General features: G+C 48.0%; 1 protein-coding gene across 6 annotated transcripts in view; it reads left to right on the forward strand.

Annotated features, from left to right (window-relative positions):
* The first annotated feature begins 2,672 nt into the window (after window positions 1-2,672).
* The window catches only part of IL2RA (interleukin 2 receptor subunit alpha), a 47,152-nt gene continuing 22,077 nt past the window's right edge, over window positions 2,673-27,747 (forward strand). For all 6 annotated transcript variants that reach the window (XM_046013839.1, XM_046013837.1, XM_046013840.1 and 3 more), the window contains exon 1: window positions 2,673-2,919. In XM_046013839.1, the coding sequence (XP_045869795.1) occupies window positions 2,856-2,919 (64 nt within the window). In that variant the 5' untranslated portion in view covers window positions 2,673-2,855. The remainder of the gene's footprint in view (window positions 2,920-27,747) is intronic.

The raw sequence follows: 27,747 nt of genomic DNA on the forward strand, positions 1-27,747 counted from the left end.
CTGATCAAGACGAGCTCATTCCCTCCGAGTTTGGGAGTTGACTCAGAGTAGGAATTCAGAGCCTGAGCAGGGAAAGGAGGGAATCCATGTGGGGCAAGGAATGGTGGCAGGAATAAGAGGCTGATAACATACAGGGGGTTTTATCAAAAAGTGAAGAGACTAGAGATAATGGAAACCAAATTTCCCACTGTCAGGGAAGGGCGTTAAAAAGATAGGAAAGGAAAGAACTAGAATTCAATCCTGCGGTATTAGATGGCAAGTGGGATGTTGGGATGTATCAGTGTGAACACATTCATGACTTTCCATATGCGTAGATGGGTATAGAAATACATATGGATGGAGAGGTGAGGGTGTCCGTGTGTGTGCATATGTGTGTGTACATACATGTACTGTACATGCATGTATCCCCCAGCTTTGTCCACTGGGAGAGCCTGGCATTAGTTCTTCCCCGATGGCAATGAGCACATCGTGGCTTCTAAGGACTCTTTTCCTCTAAAGGAACCAGGGTCTTTGGATAAATGGCTGATTCCAGGGCTGGGAAAGAGAAAGTAAAAGATGAGCCCAGAAAATCTTTTGATGTCCCCAAAGCAAGAAGTACTCAAGAGGAATGATGAGGCACATCAAAAGGACACAGAAACCAGCTTGCATGGGCCCCCAGCTGACAAATGGAGACAATTTGAGCACTGAAATGAATAATAGTAATAGGTTATAACCTACTGCATAAAATAAAAAATCATGGGTCCACATAGATACAAATAAATGAATCAATAACAGATATTTACATCCTATCACAAAATATTTAATACAAAGAGGAAAACAGAGTCTTTAAAGCGGGGGTACCTGGCAGATACCATTTTATTTAACCAACTGACCAGAGTAAACGTCATCAGGAATGGGATAAAAGGGTGTGAGGTAAGAACACAGCCTCACGTCCACGTTATTCCTGCCAAAGACACAAAACTAAATCGAATAACCAGCAAACAGTCCATAAATCCAAACTAAGGGAGAATCTACAAACTGACTTATCTGTCATCTTCCAGTGGGTCAGGTCATGAAAACCAAGAAAAGACCAAGGACCTGCTAAAGGCACATGACAACGAGATGTAAGAAATGGTTCCAAACTGGATCCTTTTGCTGGGAGTACGTCACCGAGACAACTAGGGAAACCTGGATTTAAGGACAGATCATAGTAATGCATCAACCCTGTTGCCGAACCAATGGTTGCAGTGATGCTGGGGAATTTCTTCGTTGGTCGGAAATACTCATTGAAGTATTCGGGGCAAAGGCAACAATTCTGACATAGTTTATTGGGAGGAGGTGTTTGTATTGTACTTACAATTTTTCTGTAAGTTTGTTTCAAAATTATGGAGTGATAACTATGTCTAGTAAAATTCCATTAAATTGGAAATTTTGGTCAGTGGGGCAGACTCTGGAGAAAACAGGATTTGCTGCCCTCCCCTGCATGTGGTTGAACGTGTTTCTAGCAGTGAGGGTAAGCCCGCTCTGGAATCTTAAAAAAATAATCTTGTCACACTTTGATAGAAAGAGATCAGTTGACTGTTTTCTCTGCAAACTCTGGTACTCCACTAGGAAACCACCCCTAGTTCATTTGCAGAATTCCAAGGCTCTCTTCAGAGGTAGTTGCTTTTCTGAGAGAATGTCAGAGATGGAGATAATACATATTGGTACCATGAACTACTTTGGTTTGCCCAGACGGTCTTCCTTTCACTTGCTTTTGAATACTTAAAAAAACTGTATTTTATGATAACTAGATGGTTGTTAATGGACATGAATTTCTGGACAGCAGAACACAGTCAACCATTTCATGAAAAGCAGAAGGTAACTCTGATAATTCAATAAGGAAGAAAGATTTAATTTGGGGGGGAAAAAAAGTCCAAAGTTTAAAACCAAAGCCCACTTTTTAAAGATTTCATTTATTTATTAGAGAGAGAGAGAGAGAGAAAGCAGGGGCAGGGGGAGAAGAAGAAGAAGACTGCCCACTGAGTAGGGAGCCCCAATGTGGGATTCCAGCACAGGACCCTGGGACCATGACCTGAGCTGAAGGCGGACACTTAACCAACTGATCCACCCAGGTTCCCCAAAAGCCAACTTCTAGTATGACACTTTAAGAGAAAGACAAATCTGGAGGCAAAATATCTTGTAAAATGACAACTCACATTCAAAAACCTGGACATCATATTGAAATGATTATAACCACTACTTAATATAGATGTCTAGAGACAATTCATGAATTCTGAGTATGGGTCAGTCTTCTGTTTCCTTTTCAATTACCTCAATATTGAAAACCCCGCCATGGTTCCCCCCGCCATCTCGTGTGGGACCTGCTGACTCCCCAGGGAGCCGCAAGTCTGGGGGAGGACCTCGATTTCACAGTGAGGTCAATTTATGAAATGTGAAATGAGACCACTGCCAAGAAATGCTTGCTCACCCTCTTTCAGCGGCGGGGGAATCTCCCTTCCCTTCTCTGGGTGAAGCTGAAGAAAGGATTCATAATTGAAGTCCAATCCTTCTCACCACCCCAGCCCACACCTCCCAGCAATTGAACTTGAAAAAAAACCTGGTTAAAACCACTTCCTATATTTGAGACTAGAGAGGGCTAGGCACAATTTCCTGACTGAACAAAGCAGCCTAATACTTATAAAGAGCGACTCCAGACTGTCCTAGAGACTAGAGAGACCGCAGCAAGGATGACAGTCCGGATGGACTAATATCCTTCATCTCGCATTCTCCCAGCATGATGCGCGTAAGAGGCTGATAGGAAACTTGACCTTCTGCCAAGAAACACCTTCTCTCCACTGCCCTCAAGAAGGCAGCTGATCCCACGTGCCAGGACAATGGAGCCAAGCTTGCTGATGTGGGGAATCTCTACCTTCATCGCAGTATCTGGCCATATGACAGGTAAGAGGTCATGGGGTGACTTCAGAATCTGGGTAAGGCTAATGGATATTACCTCTTCCCAGCCACAGAATCGGGAAGGGGCAGTTATTTAAGTAGAAAACGCAGACCAGGTGGTTGAATCTTGGGGTCTATGCCTTGTCCATGACCCCCCCCCCCCCGAGGGTCCCATATTATGCTTCCAGCATCCCGATCTCTAAACAGAGCTTGAAACCGGTGGTTCTCCAGCCACTCAGTGTTCGTTATCTATGGGGTGAATGGAGTGGTGTGATAACGGAATGTTAACAGGGCTACTAATGAGCAGGTGCCTCAAGAAATTTCCTCTGATTTTCCAATGGATTTGGTTTTTCATGGCATCAACCAGGTGTAAGATAACAAGAAAAATCTACTAGGAATCTCTCTAAGACCAAGGTAATGTCCTGAGATGTCAGTAAGCAATATAGGAAATATCAGGGTAATTTTAAGTTTGGCTTCAAGGATGTATATGTTATTTTTAACGGCCTCAGGAAATAATAGCGAGGATTTTCCTTCCATGCGCAACGTTGTAGAAATTTTAGAAAGCATAAGCGTACTCACTTTAAGAACTCTACTATTTCTTATGACTTCATGTGTTTGTATGCATGTATCCATATGTATATATACACACACATATGCAAATTTTGGAGTTCATTCATCCTTTCAAATGGGTTTTGTCAAAGTTTTTTTTTTTTTTAACAAATCAGAAACCACTAACTTCTACCTCAAACCACCTTCCCTAATTGAGTGTGAATTTTCTAATAACTTCTTCCCTTGCTTACCCAAAAGGACAGATAAGAAATCAAAGTCTACAATTTCATAGCCTTAATTTCTAGATGAATAATAATGCTAACTAGCCATAGAAAGGTGTGCTAAGAAGTGAAGCGTGTTGCTGCATATAAGGTGTCTTTTTGCTTACTCGGTGAAGTAGCTAGGTTATGTTGAGCTGTGAGCTGACCCAGGGGTAGGAATTTCTTTACTGTGGAGTTGAAGAAGGCATGATTTCTGGAAGGTTTATAAGATGACTTCTGTTTCATTATGATCTTTGCAAAGTGGGAGGACAGTCCAAGTTAGAACAGAAAAGCCTTTACAACATATGTGGGAAACACATTTCCAGTAAACCTGTGTTATTGCTAGCCGCTGGTGACTTATCTGGAGATATGAATGGTCTTGGTGGCCGTGTGGCAAGTGGGAGTATTATGAGAAATCTTCCATTCACTCAGGTCTCCAAAAATCTATTCAGTACCTCTTAGTCCTCATCTCGACACTGTAGGAAATACGAAAATGAACAAGACATAGTCTCAATCCTTGAGAGACTTATAACCTAGCAAGGGAAGGAAAGGCGTGGGCATCAGAACAGTACTACAGATTAGAATTTGATGGAATCTATGTGAGCAGGACAAACAGAGAAGCTGCATGACAGTAGCGTGCAAAAGGAGCCCTGAGAGACTAGTAAAGTTCCCCAAGTGGACATTCCAGATAGAAAGGCCCTATGACCAAAGACACAGCAGAAGATGAGGGGACAGCAGGGGGTTTGTTGTGGCCCCCAACACTGGATAATCATGTAGGGACATTGGGGGTTGAGTATGAAAATATAGGATGGGGTCAAATGGATGATCCAATGACTACTAGACAATAAAAATGACCATGGCCATTTATAGAGCGCCCTCTCTGTGCTAGACAGGTAAGTCTCATTTTCATCCTCGTAACCACTTTGCAGTGTGGATATCACAACCTCACTGGGTGAAGAACCCAAAACTCAGAAGTCACACAGACAGGCACCTGGCGTTCCAACCCAGGGCTCCCTGACTTACGATTTTCCCACTCATTGCAGACACAATCTCTGTGGAGATGACCCTGGCATAGAGAGGAGGGAGATCAGGTACACAGAGACAAGTTGTGAGGCCCCTAAAATAGTCCAATCAAGAGGCTAATGAAGACCTGGTGGCCAAAGAGTGAAATGGGTTGAGCTTCTGGGATTAAATATAGTTTAGGAACCACCCCAGGATAAGAAAGAACCTCATCTCAGACCTTTCCTCCAAGAGGAGAAACCCAGTCTTAAAATAAACAAGACTTTTTATTCCTCAGGGGGGGGAGAGGTCTCTAACGAAATCAGACTGTCAACAGATGCAATTTCTAGCTGATTCATAAGGCAGATTTTCATTCTGAAAATTTCCAAAGCCACCAGTTAAAATTGTGATGGGTTGCAGAGGATGTATTAGTCAACTTAGGTGTTTTTAGTCTCTGTATTACTGGGTCCTGGGATGTGGTTAAAAAGAGAATTCTCCTGATGTTACCAACATGGCACGTTAGCGAAGGCACCTTTCTCAGAATTGTGGAAATTCTGAAAGTTTATCTGTGCTTTGATCATCTTTCTTTCATTCTAGGAATTCTGTGATCAAATCTTCATCCCCTAAATTTAAAAAAAAACCCAAAGTGTGGAAACCTATTAAGATGATATTTTTGTCTAATTATCCCTTCTTGTAAAGACTACTGCCCACACTGGAATTTCCCCTCTTCAAGTTTGTCATTAAAACCCAAAATGCTTCACTCTCCACATCTAATCACTCCATTTCTTCAGATCCCAAAGTGTTGTTACCATGGTTGACTCTGCTCATGTTCAAGATACATCTTGGAGAGACGGGGCTTTGGTAAGCTTAGGGAACAGCTCACAGATCAGTCACTACTTTCTCTAAAACAGCACGTCTTATACAGGCAGTGCCGTATGTCACCTGTACGTACGCTCCATTTTAGATTTGAGCCAAGCAAGGCACACAAAAAAGTGACTTCACCCATGGTCAGTTAGAGGGGCTAGTAAAGAACCCTTGTTGATTCCTACAATTCCAACACTTGAACCCACTCATCTCAAAGAGAAGTATCCTCAAATTTCTTTGACTAAGTCTTGAGCATTCTGGATACTTCTCTGTTAGGTCTGGTGGAAGTCATTGCTGTAATAGCTAGAGTCACCCCTGAGTCAGGCCATTCCACAACATGGTGGCCGTTCAAGTGAATTTCCTTGCTCCCCTCCTTGCCCAGGGGTCAGGAGAACCTCAAAAATTAAGAGTTCCTTAGAAAGTGGGGTCTATCACCTCAGGTCAGTGAAGAGAAGAATTGGGAGAAAATCAAACCTTGAAAGTGAGCCAAGGCCCATCCTAACAAGCATGTTGGAGGATGGAAGACAAGACATGTGATAAGCATGACTTTTGACAAACGGCCCCACCCCCCCAGGCCTCAGTTTCTCCCTATAAAATGAGAAGAAGGAAAGAGAAGATTTTGAGACTCCTGTTGTTCTGTCAAAAATTCTGAAAAGGGACTAAAATAAGCTCTGCTTAAAAGGCATTTTCAAGCTAGGGTATTTTCAGATGAAAAAGTTTCCAGACTGAAGAGATACACACAAGGTCTGGGCTAAAGAGACATTTAAGTGGCAGAGTACCGAAGCCTGGCATGTCGTGGCAGGTTATTTCCAACTCTTGAAAGGTACGCCACAGCGCTTAGCCATGACCCACTGCTTCCGTACACGCTGCAGCTGTAAGCGTCAGGACCAAAACACCACTGCGGGCTGGTGACGCATTCTGCTGCTTGTTTGCTTCCTCAGGGAATCTTCGCCTCCAGACCATTTCCTTGTTCCTCACAGGAGCGGTCCCACACGAGTGGGAACCTGTTTCTCCTCTATTTATCCCCGGCCATTTCCTGTGAGAAAAGGATAGGTCCTCACTCAATGGACTGCTTCAAAAGTTAGAAGCCATCTGTCCCTGAAAAGGTTCCAGTAGAGCTGTCTGGCCACTTCTGGGGCTATCGAGGGGCGCAAGGAAGAGGGACAGGGTGGCCTTCTGGCCCCTTTCCAACCTTCCGTGCTGGTTCTCCTCTGTCTCCTTCCGATATGTTTTACCTCCCCTCCTAGAAAATGAAATTAAGGATATGTGATGTTCACATTTTTTAAATCGAAGATCACATACAAGTTTTTGGCTCTAGGAGAGAAAGCACAATCCAGTCCACTGCCTGCACCCTGCCCCAAACTCTGGACAGTGGTGAGAAACAGAAAAGCAATGGGCAAGGGGAAGTCTCTGAAAGGGTACAACTTGAACCATAGCTTTATTTGTGTTGGGCAAATTTCCAGTTAGCCAAACATTTGGGGTAAAAATTCCTCTGCCCCTTTCCTCTCCACAAAGGGCTCTCTTTCTCTGGAAGTGGTTGAGCAAAGCTCCAATCAGGGGTTGTCAAATAAGGTAGAGAGATTTCCCAAACCAGGCAGGAGGCTGAAGTGAGAGCCTCTGATCCCTTTGGACTTAGAATCTGTGACTGCTTCTCTTCAGGCTGACAATGTGTGCCACCCTGGCATCAGTCCATGGCCCACCCTGGGGCCCTCAAAAGCTCCTGGGTGTCTCTAAACTTCCTGAGATCTTCGTCTCTTGTTCAGCTCTTCCTCTAGGCAGGTATCATGTGAGGAAAGCTCAAGGACACTTAAATACCCTCTTCTTCTCTTGGTTTCCTAATAATTTCTTCAGGAGTTTCTTCTTTGGCAGAGTCAGCCAATGCCACACGTAGCATCAGGGAGGGAAGAAAGCCCAGAGAACCTCATTGCATAAAGATCAACTCATTTGTCCCTCCTCCACATAGAGCCTGAACATCTCAACACGGAGAACATTGTGGTAGCAAGGATCCATCTGGCTTTTTTGGTTCTCAATCTTTTCTGAGTGGTGAGTCCTTGAGAAAACTTTATGAGAGCTGTCTCCTTAGAAAAATGTACGTACACACACAAAATCTGGAGTATAATTCTCTGGGTTGTAGCCTCCCTGTAAACCATGGTCACCTGGTAAGATTTCTGAACTGATCTTCACCGTCTTTACACTGGTAGTCATAAACAGAGAGAATGAAACACAAAAGTTACCCTCCCTGGAAAGAAAGCTGTAACTGGCTTGGAAAAGGCAACTTAAGAGGAATGGTTGTATGCAGGGAGGACAGCAAGAGAAGGGTGCCAAGGACAAAACAAAAACACTAGGCAACCGGGGAAAGCAGAGAGCCGGGACTAGCATCCAGGCCTCTTAAAGTCCAGTCCAATGTTCCTGCACATCTTTACATGGGGTCTCGGTGGTACACAACCGGCCGTCCACGGCTGGGTTAGGATCACCAAGGGGAAAGAGTGTGTGGTCCTTGCCCTCAAGCTTCTTGTGGGGATGAGAGATCTGCTGAGCAGTTCCTTCTAGAAGACGGCCAAAGGAGAGCCAAGAGTGTCTGCCAATGAGTCAGTGCCCATCGCTGAACCCCCACCAGGCTTTCAAACAAGTCACCCATTTAGGGGCAAACGATAATGTAGTCATCTCTAGGTATTTTAGGTATTTTCCCCTCTAAGATTATTCAGATAGTTTTTGGCTATTTGACTTGTTCTATGGTTCCTCCCTGATTTGCATCCAACAGTAAGAGAACACGTCTCACTGGGAAATGTATTTAGAGCAGCGGTTCCCAGTGTGTATCTGGAGTGCTTTAACAAAGCATATCCAAGCCCACCCAAGACCAGTTAAGACCAGTTAGGGTAGACTCTGTGGAGATGAGAACTGGACACAATACTTTTTTCCTAAGTTCCTTAAATGATTTAAGACATAGTTAGGATTGAAATCCACAAAATGATGATTCCCGTGGTTGTCTGATTCCATTATTTTTTTCTATTCACTAAGATTAGGGCCCTTAATGCAGTACTTCCCCAAATTTAATGTATTTACAAATCACTATGGAATACTGTCATGTACCAGATTCTGATTCAGGATCTCTGGGGTGGGGATTGAGATTCTGGTTTCAAACAGGCTCCCATAGGAGGCCCATGTTGTTGGTGCACAGACCCCATTTTGAGTAGCAAGGCTACCATGTGAGAGAAGAAATACACATTGTATCTACCAGTGTAGAATTTGCAACTAAAACGGGAAAACCAATTTGGGAAAGATACAAGATCAACTATTCTAGAGTAGTGCATGGCGAAGTCAGCGCGTGCCATCGCGATCCGGACAGTGTGGGTTAAGTCTGGAAAGTCTTCTCAGAGAACATGGTCCTAGGACATAATGACTCTGAATTCGTGCTTGTGACTCTGAGGACATGGGGTGGACGACAGTATTTTCTAATGATTTTGTTAAGTTGTATACACGGATCAGGTTCTGTCATGGACTTGAAAACTGAGGAGTTGACAAGCACAGGGAAATAAAAGGCCCCTATTTCATGTATAAACCAAAGCTTCTGTGTACGTGCGGAGCGAAACGAGACTCAAGGTGCTGGTGGTTCTCTGATGAAAACATACCTTTGCTCAGACAAAAAGCACCTGAGTCCTCCCCTCACATTCATCCTCCAGGCGTCTACACGTGTCAGCGGTGTCTGGTAGATTTCCTTCGCAGGATGAATCATTGGCTCGGCATCACCAGGACCATATAATAGGACCCAATAATGGTCAGAAAGTTTGGGTCTAATTTCCCTACATCCAGATTTTGCCCCGACCTGGCTGCAGCTAACCGCGTACCATGAGGCTAGATTCTAGAAGCTTCCCTCCTGACAACCCGTCCCAATGCCCTCACGCACCCAATCCTTGAGGCTTTTGATCAACAACTCAACTCGGTGCTGGATATCCCGCAAACAGGACCATTTCAGGCAGGAGAAAACTCTAAGGCACCCAAGTGAGGGTGACGACCTCACCGGGAAGGGAAAGGGGAGGAGGCTTGTGCCGGTCAGAGCTCTGTGCCTCTAGGCAGGCCTGCTCCAGGGTGGAAGGCAGGAGGCTGATTGGTCAGATGTGCTTTTTGGGGTTGTTTTCTCTCCAAGTTTCCCACCGCCTCTTGCCATACACAGTGAGAAAGCAGGCTGGTGGCTGGAGACCAGAAGCAGTTGAATGATTTTCCCACAAGCAGGAGCAAGAGCAGCAGGTTTCTAAGGAATAAGAAGGAAAGCTCTGAAGAGGCAGCTGATTCCTTTCCCCTGAAAATCAGGGGGAACCGCCCCAGTAAGCCCGGCCGCCTACAGGGAGGAGGTGGGGGGCGGGGGGGAGAAACGGGAGCAGGTGAGCGAAGCTGTCAGCTGGGACCTGGGAATGGAGAAGGCAAGCCCACCTGGAACCCGTGTCGCGATGCTTGCTGCCTCCTGCGGGCTGATTCGTTTCTGCCTAGTTCTCAACAGGGGCCAGAACAGGAGTTAAGAGCCATGGCCGGCAGGCACTCCTTCAGGAACTATGGGAATGCGGGGCGTCCGTTCAGGTAACGCTCACAGTCAGGAAGGCCTCCTTATCATCCCCATTTTACAGCCGGCACACTGAGGCTCGCAGAGGCTAAGTAAGCTGCCCAGCGTAACGCAACCAGGGGAGAGCTAGGATGTGAGACTGCATTGTTCACTCTTCTTCTAAACGGCCGCTCAGGGCATAAATTCATGGGCCGTACTGAGAAAGAAGCTTATTCTCACTCTGTGAAAAGTCAAAGAAAGTGTCTCTGAGCTACGGCCCACCGCTCCTGTAGTGCTGTCCCGGGTCCATGTTCCCAAATCCAGACCCTCGGGCTCTGCACCTGCTCCTGCCTCTACTCAAGGGACCGAACTGACCTCTCCAGTCTCCTTGCTTCCTTGAGGTCTTTTTTTTTTTTTTAAATATTTTATTTATTTGACAGAGAGAAATTACAACTAGGCAGAGAGGCAGGCAGAGAGAGAGGAGGAAGCAGGCTCCCTGCGGAGCAGAGAGCCCGATGTAGGGCTCGATCCCAGGACCCTGGGATCATGACCTGAGCCAAAGGCAGAGACTTTAACCCACTGAGCCACCCAGGTGCCCCACTTCCTTGGGGTCTTAAACTCTGACTCCTGTTGTTCCCCTCCCGTGTTCTTTCCACCACCACCGCCCCCCGCCCCAAGAGCAGCTCCGACTCGGTTTTGACTCGGCTTCAAAGAAAGCGCTTCGGTGGAGCCCAGTCTGCCCCAGCCGCCCACAAAACAGAGGAAATTCTGAGCACCTTCAGGCATGAGTCAACCCCGCCAGGTTCAGGAATCTCTGCCCACAGCATCACCCACTCTTTTCTGTTTGGGCCCGAAATAGACACCTTCCTTAGAAGCTCTGCTGCTTTTGGTATTCTCAGCAGTAAAAAAAAAAAAACAAAGGTGAGGATCGAGTGTATGTCCCCGAGGCGTGATAGTGGGAGTTTTCTATGCTGTGGAGTTTCTCAGAGTTTAGCAAATATTGTCGCTAAGGGACAGGGGACAGACTGGTGGAAGAGGGAAGGGGCAGGTGGCTGGGGACAGTCTCGTCTGCGGCAGGACTCCTGGTTACGGGTTCATTCCTTTGTATACCGATCATTCAGCGAGTCGTTAGTTGAGCAACTAGTAGGTGTCAGATACAGGGTCAGAGATGAATGTGATCACCCGGTCCTGGGCTGTGGGGAACTCCTCACCCAGGAGGAGAGAAATAACTTGCAGAGATAATTACAACACTCGGTAAGTCTAAGATCTAAGTGTGAAGAAGAGCGGATGGGACACAGACGCGTCCCTTCGTCTTGCGAGCCCGGTTCTGAGCTGCCTCGTATTTACCCCAACACCGGGACAGAAGGGAGCACCAGGAGCACTGTGTTGCCAGTATCAATTACTAAAGTTATTAAAATCAAACACCACAGATGCTGAATTACAATAATATTCGAATCATACAGACAGAGGGCTTGTCAAAGCTCTCTCTTTTGCTCAAGAAACTCCTTGCTGGAGCAAATGGGAACCTTTCAGGTGGGAGCACTGACCTTCCTTGGAGAACCCGATGCTCCCATGGACCCCAGATGTTTGCAAAGCCACACGGAGAGACCGCCCCGGCCGACCCCCGCACCCCCGACTGTGTGCGAACAGGTCCCCAGCCCCAGACGTCCGGAAAGCAGGGGCCTCTCCAAGGAAGAGGGGAAGGAAGGGCCCCTCATCACTACTTAAAAGCAAAGCAACAGTGTTTTTTTTTTTTTTTTTTTCTTTTCCTTTTCTTTTTTTTTCATTTCAAAATGAAAGACGCCCCCTGGAGCCCACTGGCCCCTCTCCTCAGAGAAAGGTGGGTCTGTGACGATACCACGCACAGGGCGTAGGAATTACTGCTAAGACTGTGCATGAAGGCCCGAAACTGAGGTGACGTCAGCTTCTTCCTGTCTGGGAGCCCGGTGAGTTTCCCGGGAGTTTTGGGGGCACTGACTTTGCAGGAGGCCACGCACCTGACAGGTGTCCTGGCCACCACGGCTTCCCCGCCCACGAGGCCGGGCCAGGTCCTGATCCCAGCTGAGCAGCCCTGTGGTGTCTTGCTTCCGGCCCCTGCGGTAGCGACACCTCTCTTCAGAGCCTGATTTAGAATAAAAGGACCTTTGTGAAGAGAAAACCTCCTCATTTTAAGTGGAAAGCAAAACAAACAACTGTTTAAAAAAAAAAAAGAAAGAAAGAAAGAAAAGAAAAAGGAAAAGGCAAAGGAAAAAAAGAAAACCAAAAAAAACCTTTGTCAAATGAAAGGCAGCTTCCTCAGACATCCGGCTGACACCCGGGGGAGCGCAGAGACCGCAAAGGGTAAGCGTGTCAGCTCACCTCGCTCGCTTCGCTGGAGAGTTCACTTCGGGGCTTTCACTGACTGTCACCGCCTTTCACACGGTAGCCTGGCAGGTTTCACTTTCCCACTCCCGGGGTCTCTGGCCTGAGCTGGTGATGGCTGCGTGTGACCGGGCTGGGCCGGGCCGCGACTCTGCACCCACCGTCCTGGGCACCCTCCCAGCAGCCCTGCCAGACGGGCGCCGTGATTGCTCCCATTGCACAGATGAGGACTCGGACGTGTTGAGCAGAAAACCACGTGACCGAGCTGGGCCCTCTGCTCCATCCCCGTGCAAAGGAAGCAAGCTGACGACAGGCGTCATCGAGTCCCATGAGCTTCTTAGGCAAGCCTCCAGGCCTCGTTTTAAGGACTCTTTCATCATCCCCTGAAAGTGACGTTCGTGATGATGCCTTGTCCCTGACTGAAGAGCCCGAATCCTTCCCGGCTGCCTCAGGGACACGGCCCATTTCCTCTGCCTGGCGTCCAAGGTCCTTTCCACCTGGGACCATCCATCCATCCATCCGCATGTCCTCTGCCCACGGGACACTGCAGCCTCATGCATCCGGTCAGCAGTTCTGTCCTGCAAACACCACTTCCTCGCCTGTGGTTTCAAAGCTCAGCCCCGAGGGGTACCTCCCCTCTTACTGGAATAATCTCCCACGGCTCATTTGCCGGCTTGACATTCTTCCCAATTGCAAAGCATCTTGGGAGAGCAGACAAGGCTCATGACTTCGGGAGTCTACAGGCTTGAATTCAAAGACTCGCTTGGACTTGTGTGACTCTATCTCCCTTCACAAGAATGGGTGGGTGCCGTTCTCTGCAGGCATGAGCAAGGGGAGGGCATCTGACTGACACAGGGAGGCAGACACTGGGCAAAGACACAGCAGGGTGTCTGGGAGTACGGAGGAATGCCACAAAACCAGACAGTAGGGCGCAGAAAGCTTCCAAGAGAAAAACATGGAGGGAGCCCGCAGGAGAAGCGGAGCAAGCAGAACTTCCTGTCAGGAAGACGGGAACTGAGCTGTAAGCCCGGCACAAGCAAGGCCAAAGACCAAGGATACAGTGAGCTCTGAGAGCTGTGTGGACTTCCAGTCGACTGGAGAGTGTGGGCAGGCAGGGGCGGGGGAGATTTCTGAGGCTGGGCATGAGCTATGACACAGAGCCTTGCCAAGTACAGGGCTTTGGACCGCATCCCGCAAGGCACAGGATACTACAGGATGGTCTTAGGCAAGGAAAAGACGCAATCTGGGCTTTCGACGGTCTGGGTAGGAGTTGATGGCAGGTTGGTTCTTTAAACCTCCATGGGCCTCCGTTGCTGTGGGTATAAAATGGGAATAACACGGGCGCCTGACTGACTCAGTCAACGGAGTGAGCGACTCTTGATCTTGGGGTCGTAAGTTCAAGCCCCACGTTGGGTGTAGAGATTCCTTTAAAAAATAAAATCCTGAATAAAATGAAATGGGACGATCACACCCCCATCTTGGGTGGGTCTAAGGCTTGCAAGACAGCCTGCCTATAAAATAGCCAGGATATAGCAGGTGCTCAGTAAACATGACTTGCCGGACTTTGAAGCTGCCCAGTCCCCAAGGATAGCTCACAGGCTTCTCCAGCTCGACACACATAGAACTGTCCGCCTGGGTCTGCTCTCTCTCCTCTCTCTCCTGTTTCAGGGAAAGACACCCCCATCCTCCCCTGCCTAATTCCAGCCCTCACCACCTCTCTGTGCTCCCTCTCATGCCCCCCGCCAAGATGCCAGCCATAGCCTTCCCACCACACGGGTCAGATGCTAGACGAGGACAGCAGGAGGCCAGAGGCTCCAGGGGCCGCAGGAATAGGGTGCAGCCGAGACACGGAGGGAGGACATGCAGGGGGGGTTATGAGCTCCCAGTCCCATCAGGCTGCCGGATCCAAACGCTGGCTTTGCCATCAGCCGGCTGTGCGACTCTGGGCAGGTCAAGGAGCCATGTGCCTGACACCAATAGTCTGTAACATGGAGACGGTAACGACTAACCTAATGATTAATTATTAAATGGTTTTATTTATAATTGTGTTAATTATACTATAGTATTTATATCTCTTAATTATTTATTATATACTTATATATTTGATTATATTTTAATTACAATAACATAAAATAATAGTGATGTTAATTATCACTAAAATTGGTAATAGCCTACTTCGGTAGCCGGCTGGAGAGATGAGAGAAGTCCAGGGTGTAAAGCGCCTTGGATCCGTCCAGCATGCGGTAACTCTGAGACAACGTATGCATCGTCTATGCAGGCGAGCAGATCCATAGAGAGGGTCTTCAAGCCCCCTCTGAGCCCTGACATTCTGCAGCTTACTAAATATTTGCCCTAGACAGAGTGGAAAGCAACAGCTCCTCAATGCTGTGCGGACTGAGCCGACTGACCTCCTCACCAGGGCAGCGAACTCCCTAGCCGCCTCCTGTCCGCTCCTGAGCAGGACTGAAGCAACGGGTCCAGGCAAGGAAGAAGGTCGATCCAGTTCATGCTTTAATTACCGTGTCCTTGATGAGTCCCACTTGTCACTTTGCAGCACAAAGCGATTCCCAGGGAATCAAGGTAACACACCTTAAGTTCCCATGTCCTTGAAAAACGCAGCCACCACGGGTTTGAATTCTGGAGGAAGCCCAGTCCCCACGCGGACCACCGCCTGGGGCCACACCCACGAACATCGAGGTCTCCATTGAAACGAGTAGCATCTGCTCCTTGAAAGGATCGGAAACTGTGGCTCTCTGTGTTGACGAGGAGTTTAGGGAGGCTGCTGAGCCGACCCCTCATGGGGAGCTCTGGGGTCATGGAAGGCCGTGTCTCTTCCAGCGCTGGTCGAACCCATAGACTAAACTCAATGGAAACCTCTCAGGGGAGTTTACTTTTCCGAGGCCTATTTTCCAAGTACAGGCGAGGGTTTTTGGTACAATTCACTTGATAGTCTTAACCTCCTCCCCGTGCTGCGTGGTCCACCCGGTCAGTCATCCCACCCGCCCTGAAACGTCCTCTGCTGCTTGTTTATACTAAACCAGACACAGGCAAGGCCCAGTGGACGAGCAGATCAGGCCGTTGCCAAAGCACCAAGAACCCCGGGACCCACAGAAGCACTAGCCCTTCAGATGGGTTGGGAGCTGTGTGTCCACGTGTGGATCTTCCTTCCCTGTGAAATGCATCGTGCCTGTGCCAGTCCATTCCCACCACTGTAACAAACTCCACACACTGGGGTCCCTCTGTGCCGAGATCAGGGGCCAGCATGGTGGGTTAGGGTGAGGACTGGCCCCAGGGCTGCTGGCCACCTCGGATCCAGGGCCATCCGGGTTTCCGATGGATTCTCTGTGCCCGACACCGTTAGGACCTGTGACAACACCCAGGCTGGGCTGTGGTTCGCCGGAAGCACGTTGTTCCCAAAGGCTCCCCGGCGTCCCGAGACTTTCTCCTTATTCCTTCTTTCCTATGTTTCCCTTCTGGTCTTGTTTCTACCAGCAGCATACTCAGCCCATCTGGTGTTCTGTGAAATCTCAGAGGAAACTCTTGCTTTCCAGTTGAAAAATCTTGATTCTATTTCGCAGAAGAGTCCCTGGGCAGACTCCGGGTGGGATTCACTGATGGACCGTATTTCTACTAAAAATAAGATTCCATCCCAAGAAATAGGTTTCAAAGGTTTGAAGAAAAACTGCTTTTAGATTTCAAAGAACAAGAGTATATTGTTTTTCTTATCTGATACGGCTTTAATTGTCATCAGGTTGACATTCTGTGGTAAGTGTGTGGTTAACTCTTTCATGTACAGAAGCTTATTGAACTGAGAAGGCTCCCGGGGCAGACGGGAACCACCCCCTGCCCGCTACATTTGCAGCGGCATTTGAGATCCCCAGACAATGTCCCTGTTGATTCAGAGACCGCTGCTGGGAAGACTATTTCTGGTTCCCTGCCTCCTTCCTCCCTTCCAGGGTAAACAGAAAGTGACTGGATTCCCACCCCAACCCCCGCTTCTGTTTTTGGCCTTGGTAACAGTGTGCAGGAAGGCGTGAGCTGTCCTCGAAAGGGTCTCACCCCATAAATCACTCATTTCTGGGTTGTGGGAACTGACCCTGAGGCTTGCCAGGTCCAGCCAGACATCAGAAATAGTGGATCTGGGGGTGCCTGGGTGGCTCAGTGGGTTAAAGCCTCTCTCTGCCTTCGGCTTGGGTCATGATCTCAGGGTCCTGGGATCGAGCCCCCCATAGGGTCTCTGCTCAGCAGGAAGCCTGCTTCCCCACCCCCTCTGCCTGCCTTTGCCTACTTGTGATCACTGTCAAATAAATAAAATCTTTTTAAAAAAAAAAAGAAAAGAAAAGAAAAGAAATAGTGGATCTGGTAACACATGAGTCACAGACCATCAGTGCTCCTGACCGCAGGGTGTGTCCATCTGCTCTGAGATATTCCCCCTCAGAGCACACGGCCGCCCCCTTGGTCCCCCGGGGACCCTACACATTTTCTTTGATGGCATTCATTTCTTTTAACCCCGCGTCCCTCGAGTTCCCAGCCCCGTGAGGCTGAACTTTGCTCCTGCCACGTTCCCCTCCGCATTTATGCCTGCCCAGAGAAGATGGATATTTGTTTGAGTAAATACACAATACTGCCAATGCCAAGACGCCCACACATTTGTTCAGTGCCTCCTGCTGCCCACGTTCATGAAATAACTTAAATAAAAGGTGATGGGGACAGCCAACAACAACCAGAAACGACTAGGAGTATTCAGACTCAACGGTGGTGATGGGTTGGCAGTGAGCAGGAAATGGACCCTGTTTTAACCCATTTGGAATCCATTATGAGCTCTGCATGTGAACCTAGGTGAGAAGAAGGAAAGTCACAGAGAATGATCATAAACAGTTCTTAGAAGATGAATTCAAAGAAACTCCATTTCCTCATTCTGGCACAGTCAAGGTTTAAGTAATTAACATTTTAAATATTTTTTTCCAGTTCACAAAGTAACCTGACGTATTTTATCATTTGGTCCTGAAAACAACACTGCCCGAGGGGTAATAAGCAACAATGAGAATGTGCGGGGCAATTTGCAGAGTTCAAGGTCCTTCGCTCACACGACTGCCGACTGCCGGCACGTGTTTCTGTTACTCACACCCTTGCTATTCACACGCAAGCAACACATGCAACATGTGGTCCCCTGAATGCAATCGTCCCTCTGCCAGGGTGACCTCGTCGGCTGAACCTGCCAGGTGAACCCGATCTGCCGCTTAAACACGGTATGGTCAAGAGCAGCCCTCCTCCTTACCCGGCTCCCAGAGAGGGAGCAGTTCCCCCCCCCAGGGCACGGCACGTTAGGAGGCCCCGGAGACCAATGGCCATGGCGGAAGGCAGTCACACTGGAACCACTAAGAAGCTCCTGCGGTCGTGTTTAGTGAGTGGCCCCGAGGAACCTGCCCCCGCCGATGGATGGGCAGACTCCATCTCCAAACGTGCGCACTGAGATACTGTCAGTACCTCCCGACAACAACTCCGCGCACCTCCCACAAACCCATTTTCTGGATCCTCCTGAGGTTCGGAACGTGGCAGGAGCATCGCTGGGAGCCACAGGGCTGGGAACGCGGGGCACAGGGCTACAGGCTTCTTGTAGGAATCAGAGGTTAATCACGGGGCAGAGAACATACTGGAGCTCACCTCTAGGCCACCAACTCCGCTCCAGGTGTGACTGGTTCTGCCATTTAGGATGCTTGATTTGGCAACACTTGAAAGACCCGTCGGAGGGGTTGGGAGATGGGAGGGAGAGCGCGGTAGTAAGACCTGCTGCTGCTGTGACAGGCAGAGGTGAAGGTCATGGACGTGAGAGGAGGCATGTACAGGAGGAACTGAGGCGGCAGGAATCATGACTCTTGGGAAGTGATTCCGCAAGAGGGCAAGGAAGGGGGTGGTGTTTAAAGAGGGTGCGGACGTGCCAAGCTTAGGTGACACAGTGATGGGAATGAAAGGATCATGAAGACAAACAGGGACAAGAGGAGGCGCAGAGGACTGTCCATGTTTGCTTTCGTGACTTGTAATTCTGAGATGATTGCGAGTCACGTGCAGTTACGAGCAATACTGCAGATGCACCATGGCCTTCGTGCGCTTCCTTCCGTGACCACAGCGCGACATCACAACCAGGACACTGACGCTGGTACATCCCATCAATCCGATTCAGATTTTGCCACATTGACACGAAGGGTGTCCGCTGTAATTAGGTCCTGCAACTTTATCTCATGTGACCGTCACCGCAGTTAAGACATGCAACAGTTCCCATCAAAGCGTCTCTCCTTAGCTACCCTGTGTAGCCACAACCGTCTGCTTCCTTCCCTCCTAATTCCTGGCACCATACCGTCTCCACCAGCGTATTTTTGTCATTTTAAGAATGCTATGGGATGGGGCGCCTGGGTGGCTCAGTGGTTAAGCCTCTGCCTTCGGCTCAGGTCATGATCTCAGGGTCCTGGGATCGAGCCCCGCATCGGGCTCTCTGCTCCACAGGGAGCCTGCTTCCTCCTCTCTCTCTCTCTCTCTCTCTCTCTGCCTGCCTTTCTGCCTAATTGTGATCTCTGTCTGTCAAATAAATAAATAAAATATTTAAAAAATAATTTAAAAAAAAGAATGCTATGGGATGGAATGATACAAAATTAACTTTTGAAATTGGATTTTTTTTCTCATTCCACTCAATTCCCTTGAGATCCATCTTCCTGCATTTCTTAGCTGGCATTCTCCTGTAAAAGAAAGCTTTCTCCCCTCCCCAGTCCCATCCCACACTCATATGGTATCTCTATGGATCGCCATCTTTTAAAATAATTTCATCATTTTGTTACTTTCATCATGGGTCCTTTTGGCTTTGCCAGATGTACTATCACATAACCTACAAGTAGAGATATTTTGTAGTTCCTTTACTTCCCATCGATAAGTCTCCGCATTCTTTTATCTGATTGCATTGGCTAAAACTTCAGTGGAAATGTGAAGCAGAAGAAGAAACAGTACCTTGACCTAGAAACAAAGTTTTGAAGAGAGCTGAAGCTCTCGGGGCTACGTTATGTATGTTACCATTACAGCCCCACCAGCGCTCAGGGCTGGAGGCAGGAATCAGGACCAGGCAGCACAGCATCCTTGTTAAGAACATGGGCTCTGGGGGCGCCTGGGTGGCTCAGTGGATTAAGCCGCTGCCTTCGGCTCAGGTCATGATCTCAGGGTCCTGGGATCGAGCCCCACATCGGGCTCTCTGCTCTGCAGGGAGCCTGCTTCCTCCTCTCTCTCTGCCTGCCTCTCTGCCTACTTATGATCTCTCTCTCTGTCAAATAAATAAATAAATAAATCTTTAAAAAAAAAAAAGAACATGGGCTCTGAAGCCGGGCTGGGACTCCCAGCTCCTGAGTCCTCCAGCTTTGAGACCGCACTGGGCCACTGCAGGCAGTTTACTGAAACCTTTCGGTGTCCCATCTGTAAAATGGCAGTAACAATTACAATATTTGTTTCACAGTAGAATTGAATTAGTTAATATGTGTGAAGATCTTAGAACAGCTTTTTGAGCTTGGTAGGAATTCAGTAAGTGGCTGAGTCTTCTTTTCTCATGTGGAAGTCCTCAGCCCAGTGCTAAGACTTGAAGCAATGAGTCTCCCGAGAATAGAATGGCGAGAGCATTGAGAAACGCCTCTGCTGAACGCTTCAGAACACTTTTGGGACTCTGATGAATGCTATCCTTCTCCTTTAAGACTCTGATGAATGCTATCCCCCTCCTAATCCCAGTCCGAACATGCAAAGAACATCCGACAAATTCCAATAGTGGGACCTCCTCCAAAATACCCAACCAGGATTCCTCAGAGCTGTCGAGGTCATCAAAAACAAGGGAAGTGGGGAAACTGTCATGTAACCCTCATAGCCAAGAGGAGCTTGAGGGGATATGACAGCTCAGTGAAATGTGGAATCCTGGCCACGATCCTGGAACAGGAAAGAACAGTGGGGGGAAACAGAGGGAATCCGGGTAATGTATAAACCGTAGTTAATAACGAAGTGTCCATATTGGTTACCAGTGGTGATAAAGGTACCACACTAAGATATCCATAATAGGGAAAGCTCAGGTCAGAGGATATCTAAAACAAGAGTGAAGTGAGCATTCAGGGAAAGAAAGCCAAAGAGATGAGGAACCAGGGGGTTGTAGTGTCTTACAATATCACGAGTGAAGTTTCCAGAAGGAAGGGCTAAAGGAACCAGATGCTCAGCGAACTCTGAGGCAAACGAGCGTCACTGGGCTGTTGACTCATAGCTTTCTTGGTGTGCTCGGAGAGAAGAACATCAGCCCAGCGCAAGCAGTAAGCACACTAAACAGTGCTGGAGTGAGCAGGGCAGGGACGATGTAGGAACCACGAATGCGCGACTCCCGTGAGGTAACGGAATTCCGAGGGAAGGAAATGAAGCGTCATTCCTGGTGGGGCTGTAAGCACCTGGGATGCTTCCAGGCTCAGGAGGTGATGGTGAGACCGGGGATGCCCGAAAGGGGCAGCGGGCGGGGCACAGCTCCAGAGGCAGCAGAGGGGACGTGACCCGAGCCACGCCATGTTGGCTTGGCGAAACCAGGAATGCGTTTTACGTGGAAAGACGGAAGGAAGAGGCTACGCTGACTTAAAGGGGATCTGATGGGGGAATGGGGAGAAACACAAAGAAAGTTGAGGAAGTTCAGAGATGAGAGGACAAATAAAGAGTAAGTGAGAAAGGGCGATCAAGCAAACACTCATGGAGACCAACTCTTCAGTGTCACTAAGGTCGGGCGACAGTAGGACTGCAGAAGCACCGCCAAATCTTTTGATTTCTATTTCTCTCTGCCCACGCCGTTCACTCTTAACCTACGTTTCCTTATCTATGAGTGAGATGCCATTCTTTTCAAAGGGATGTTATGAAAAATCTTGGGTAAACTTAAAAAAAAAAGTGTGTGCCTAAAGATAACATTATAATTTTCAAGCTAGTAAACCCTAACCCAAGGATCCCCAAATTCTCATAAACTTCACCCAACTATCAGAGCTAGCCTCTGGTTCCAGTATCTTCCTTCTAGCCTCCCACTGGAGGTAAACGAGCTTAAGGCACTGTGAAATTTGACCAGAAATCTGGGAGGAATGCTTCCCATTCCCTCTTCCAGAAAGACCGTCGGAGGGGACGAAGGGACAGAGTGAACGGTCGGTGGAACAGGAAGAGGACTCAGGTCTCTGACGCCCAGAGCTGACTTGCTTTCCCTCAACACTTAGGGGGCAGACACGAATAGGACAGTAAGCTCTCAACTCAGGTCATCGTGCTCAATACCTGACATTTTAAAATGAGGACAAACATTTCTCTTCTAGAAGATGGTCACATCTTAGTCTACCGACACTCATTTCTGTTGACTGCACCAGTCACTATCCTTGTCCCCGCTGGATTTCTGCACGTCATCGATCCCTTCTCTTCCGTTCCCGACCTCCGCAAATCGTTGTCCCGTACTACTATCTTCCCACCTCTCCAGCTACCTACCCCTCTGCTCCTTCCCGTTCCCAGGTTCCTCTTGGCTCCGACCCCGCCTATTATAGTGACCTCCTAATTCCTTACTCAAACTGTGATCGGAACAGCGGCAGAAAACTCTGAAATGAGGATTCTAAGGCCCTGCCCCAGGCCTGCTGGATCAGTATTTGCATTTTAATAAAGTCCCCCTGGTGACTCAGATGCGCACAGAAGTTTGAGAAGCACTAGCCTAATTGGTCACCCCGCCTCCCACCTGTCTGCCCCACGGCTGCCCCCAGCTAAACTCATGTTGTTATAGACCCATGAGACCTATAAAAAGCCACACTTTTTTTTTTTTTTGAGAAGGTGGGGGGCATAGAGGGAGAGGGAGAGAGAGAGAATCTTAAGCAGACTCCATGCCCAATGCAGAGCCTGACGTGGGGATCGATCTCACGACCCTGAGATCACGACCTAAGATGAAATCATGAGTCGGACACTTAACCAACAGAGCCACGCAGGCCCGCCACCGTGGGTCCAATTGTTCTTCCCAAAGCACAGTTATCACTTTCTATTTGCGTTAGAATCATATACCTGTCCTACCTTCTTTACTAAATTATAAAGACTGCCAAGGAAGGGACCACAGCTTAATTTTTTTAGTTATCTACCAGGGTCATAAATACTCCGAAACTATTCACCAGAGGGATAGTCCATAAGGGACCAAAGTTAATTCACATTATTCATCGTACACAGAATGTCATGACCAAACAAAACACAAGGGAAAAGAGTCAATTATCCATATGCTCTGAGAGCAGCTCATACTGCATCTTTCTGGTACCTACTAAGTTGTGATATTTATTTAATATCTGCTTTAATACACTATCTAGAATATAAGTTCCACGAGAGAAAAGGCCCGCCTTCACCACTCACTCTACTCTCCAGGCCTTGGCAAGAACTCAACACGTGGTGGGTGTCATGTCTGGCCTATTACACAACATTATCCGTTGTAGAGCAGACGAGACCTATCGACAACGCCCTTTGAAGTTGAAAACAGAACTGCCCTGTGATCCAGCAAGGGCACTACTGGGTATTGACCCAAGGAATACAAAAAATGCCACTGCAAAGGGACGCACCTGGGTAGTTACAGCAGCAGCATCTACAACAGCCAAACCACGGAAGCTTCCCAAGTGCCCACCACTCGATCGGTGTGTAAAGAAGACGTGCTGCGTACACGGAGCCACAGAAATACTGAAATCTTGCCGTTTGTAACATGTAGCTCGAACCCTCCCGGATCTTAGGGCAGCTCTTCCCGCTGGCTCCTGCTATCCTGCCTCTTGAACACTTTGAGCCCTGCTCCTGCAGAGAAACCAACAGTGTTGTCCTCTGTGCTCACGGCGACTAGCGTCGATGAAAACCTTTTCTCTACAATTCTGTCCTCTTCATTCTTGTTCCTTCCCGACACATTTCAGTTTGTTATTTGGTATCATTTTCTGAAAGTAAAAGTGATTTTTTTTTTTTATTGCAGAAATGAGGGCCTCAATACTAGGCTTTCTCGTGATTCCTGTCCCCACCACCTTGAGCTGTGCGCTTTGGACAATTTGCTAAAGTCCTCTGAACCTCAGTCTCCTGCTGTGTGTAAGGCAGGGATGATAATATCTACCTTTCAGGGCTGTTGTGAGTTTTAAAGGTAAACTAAACAAAGCAGCAGCACAGAGGCATGTCTCAGATATCATATCCATACTAAATATATATACACGCATCTATGTATCTATCTCAAAATGGAAGATCTGAGCTCTCTGACTTCTTCGAAGATAATGATCTCAATTAAACCACAACATTTCGCAAACACTTCCCAGTGACCCAGATAGCTTAGACGCAGCTCTAGCCCTCAGCAAGACAGAGCCTTCCACCGCTGGGTTGAAAGCACCCACATTCCTGAAGATTCTGATTGTACATGATGGGAAAGCACTGACCTAGAGTCAGGGGTCCTTCTCTCTTGCAGGCTTGCCACAACGTGAGGAATAACACACAGCTTCAGTTTCCTTACCTACAAAATGTGTGGATGGACCTAAATAATCTCGGGGTCTCTCTCGGCTTTCAGATCCTAGGATCCTATTAGGAGGAAAATTTGACATGTCCTGTGGTGTTTTATTTTGTACCAAACACGTCCTTTCTATAAGGCCCAAACTGCTGGATGGGTTTGCCAAGGAAGTTAAGAGACTATCTTTGACATTAGGTACAATTTGGGGGATTTTTCTTAGATCTGACGTAGGCAATGAATGACGTTAGGTCAAGAACCAGATTCCTTATCAGGTACACCAAGCTCTCGATGTACTTCTGCATCCTTTGTGTAAGCTTAGTAAATCATGATCTAGAAGTTTCTGTGCTTAGTCCATTGTTCTGCTGGAGAAAGCAAAGGCAGGCACAGAGAGGAAGCCATCTATTCAGTGCTGGCCGGGCACAGAGAGGAAGCCATCTACCGAGTGCTGGCCGGGCTGTGGGTAAACATCACTTGACCTTGATTCGCCCACAGAGAAGAGAATCTTATCTCAGACTCTGTCCACACCCTTTTAAATCCCCTTTATTTCCCTTGTCTTTCATGCTGCTCACTTTGGCCGCAAGGGCCAGAAGGGTTCTCTTTCATTTTGAACAACATCAGAGAAGAAAAACAAATCACCTAGCCCACAACCGTTTTTCACCCACCCACCTTTCCTCCTGCCGAGTAAGTTTTCACTGCATCTTCTTAGATACTGAGGAAGGCCCGTGGTGGTAAACAGGATCACCAGTGCCTGAATCCCCTCCGGGTCCACCAGGGGCAGGTGCATGCCTCGGAAAGGGGCGAATGGGCAAGGGGAGACGCGGCAGCCGCAGGTACTATGGGGTTGCGAACCCCACAGCATTTGTGAGGGTGTCAGAAATCATCTCAGCCTTCATGTTTGCCCGATCAAATCCAAACGCACATTTTAATAAGACCCCCCGGGGACTCGTATGCACAGTAACCTTTGAGAACCACGCTCAAGCAGGACAAAAGCATAGTCCCACTGCCTGTACAGAATCTGCCTTAGACGGGACTCTCTCCCATCAAAGGATCGATGGCCAAGCAAGTGTTAGTATTTCTGGTTCACTCGAAGGACCTAAAATTATCAGCAGAAAACTCATTTTAATTCTATTCCCCTTTCAAAAACAAAAGGGTGAGAGATAAAGGAGCAGATTGGGGGAGTGGAGCCGAGGACATGTGGGGAAGCGGAATAAAGGGGGGGTCAGCATTCCAGATCCAAGCAGGAACCCCCGGTCCGCGTCTCTCGCTCCTGCTTTTCTCACTGTGTGATGGGGCCCCTGACGGGAAGAAAGTGCCTCGTTTCACCAAGTTTCTTATCTCTTATTTGAAACCCAAGCACTAGAAGCTGCACCGGCGTCCTCCTGGGAACAGGGTGTGTAGTTGATGGGAGGGCCTGGTACTCGAGAGACCAGAGGCCTGAGAGACAGAAAAGCTGGTTTGACCCTAATTCCATCGCTGTGCAACCTGGGTTGTCATTCTTGTCCGCGACGACCCGAGAACCACAAATGCCTCCTCTTTCCCTGCCTGGCAGGGGCTGTGGCCAGATGGGGAAGTTGAGCCTCCGGCAATCCACCCGAGGGAAAACAAAACCAAAGATAACAACAGTGACAAGAGCGACCTGCGGTTCCTCACCCTCACCCATCCTTTCCCCCAGACCTGTCCCGTGGTACAGGGCAGAGCAAGGAAGCTCTAGTTGCCGTCACCAATGTCCCAAAAACACCCAAGGGGGGTTGCACTTCAGCTGAGCAGGAAGTGCCTGGAGGCAAGGATCTGCACATACCCCGGGGGAAGCTGCCCCTGATTCTGCTTCAGGGACTGGACGAAGGTGAAGTGTCCGAAGGAGGAGAAACACGTGGGATCCGGCCTGTGTCTTTCCAAGTCACCGTTCAGAGCAAAACCCCAAAACAAGATGTGGAACACTTTCAGTGTCAGAAAAGCTTAATGTAACTCCCTCTTAGTACACGGCAAAGCCCTTGGGATTTTCAGGATTGATAACAGGCGTTGTCTCTTTTCCCCTCTGCGGACACAAAAATACAAGAGCTAAAACGCAAGGCCGCATGGATAACACACCTCTGGGCCTGCAGCACGACTCCCATCCTCGGAGCCCCAGTTTTCAAGCTCTGAGCGTTTGCCCCCACATTCCAATGCCAAGTTAGCCATCTGAAATGTTCCCCCACTCCATAGGAAGCAGACACTCGACTCTCAGGAGAGAAAATGACATCTAACTCCAGAATGAGACCAGTACCAAAAAATTACAAAGAGGAAACTTCCGCTATCCACCTTCTTAAAAAAATTCTGGAAAGAAAAAAACAGAAAGTAGAGGAGAGGAGAGGAGAGGAAAAAGAGAAAAGAGATCTTTTTAAAAAAGAGAAAAGAGAAAAGAAAAGTTGTGTTTGCTTCCTAAGCTTCCAGGCTCACTGTGGTGTGAGCCAGAACGGGTATAACTGAGAGCACAGAACAGCATCTTTTCATAAAAAAGTCAGAGCCACTGGTAGAAGAAATGAATCTGGAAAGGGAAAAGCCCCTGTTAGCTGAATTTCAAGAAAGGATATTCCAAATTTTTACTGAGCCAACTTAGGGAATGGCTGTGGCTGCCATGCTGTGTGGGGAGAAGGTTTGTAAGTGATCGTTCGGGGAAGAGTATTTAAAGACATTGGGCTGCGTCACATACCTGGGACTCCCCTTCGTTACTCCTGTGCAAGACTTCAGAATAGACAGCGTTTGTGATTCTTCTTCTGTTTTCTAGATGTTTTACTGCTGCTTTTTTCGTTTTGTTTTCTCTTTAATGATACCTAAGAGGGCTAAAAATATCCCAGATTCACTCCTGTTGGACTAAAAAGGAGTGTTTCCGGGCCATCTTTCCCACATGCTTATGCCTCCCACTTTCCTCAGATACTGTCTGCAACACCCTTGGCAAGGCATTTTAGGGAAAAGGATTATAGCCAAGTTCTTCACCTGTTCTTACCTACAGATCAGAGACATTTCAGTGTTTCTCAATTCCGGGAAAGATGCGTCTTTGAAAATGAAGTCTGTGGGAGAAAGAAATTCTGGAACTTCCCTTGTCCCCACATGATGGATGTCCTCAGATAGTCAAGCTACTTGTGATGACTCTGGGAATTTCCATGGTCTGATTTAGAAGAGCACATCATTGTGTAATTCAACAGTTTTTCAGGACACAAAGTTGCCAAGGGCAACTTGCCCTTAAAAAAGATTTAGGTGTTTTTTTTTTTTAAGATTTTATTTATTTATTTGACAGATCACAAGTAGGCAGAGAGTCAGGCAGAGAGAGAGGAGGAAGCAGGCTCCCTGCTGAGCACAGAGCCCGATGCGGGGCTTGATCCCAGGACCCTGAGATCATCACCTGAGCCGAAGGCAGAGGCTTAACCCACTGAGCCACCCAGGCGCCCCGATTTAGGTGTTTAGAAGCATTCTTGGTTCCTGATTAAGTCATCAGATTCCAAAGGCATCTGAGGTCAATCCTTGATTATTTGTGCTAATGAGTCATTACAAAAGTTGCTAAGTATACTTCTTACTGATTTTCCTGAGGCCAAACTATAGTGAAATGCCGTTCTCAAGTGTACAACTTGATGAGTTTTCCAATGCACACACCCATATAACCAACATTTCCATCACCGCCAGCTTCCCGCTGGCCCCACGCACCAGGAGCAACCAGTCCTCTGATTTCTTTCTGTATCTAGTCCTGTCTTTTCTCGAACTTCCTACAAATGGAATCAAGC

Source organism: Meles meles, chromosome 7 (genome assembly GCF_922984935.1).
Source record: "Meles meles chromosome 7, mMelMel3.1 paternal haplotype, whole genome shotgun sequence".
Taxonomy (NCBI): Eukaryota; Metazoa; Chordata; class Mammalia; order Carnivora; family Mustelidae; genus Meles; species Meles meles.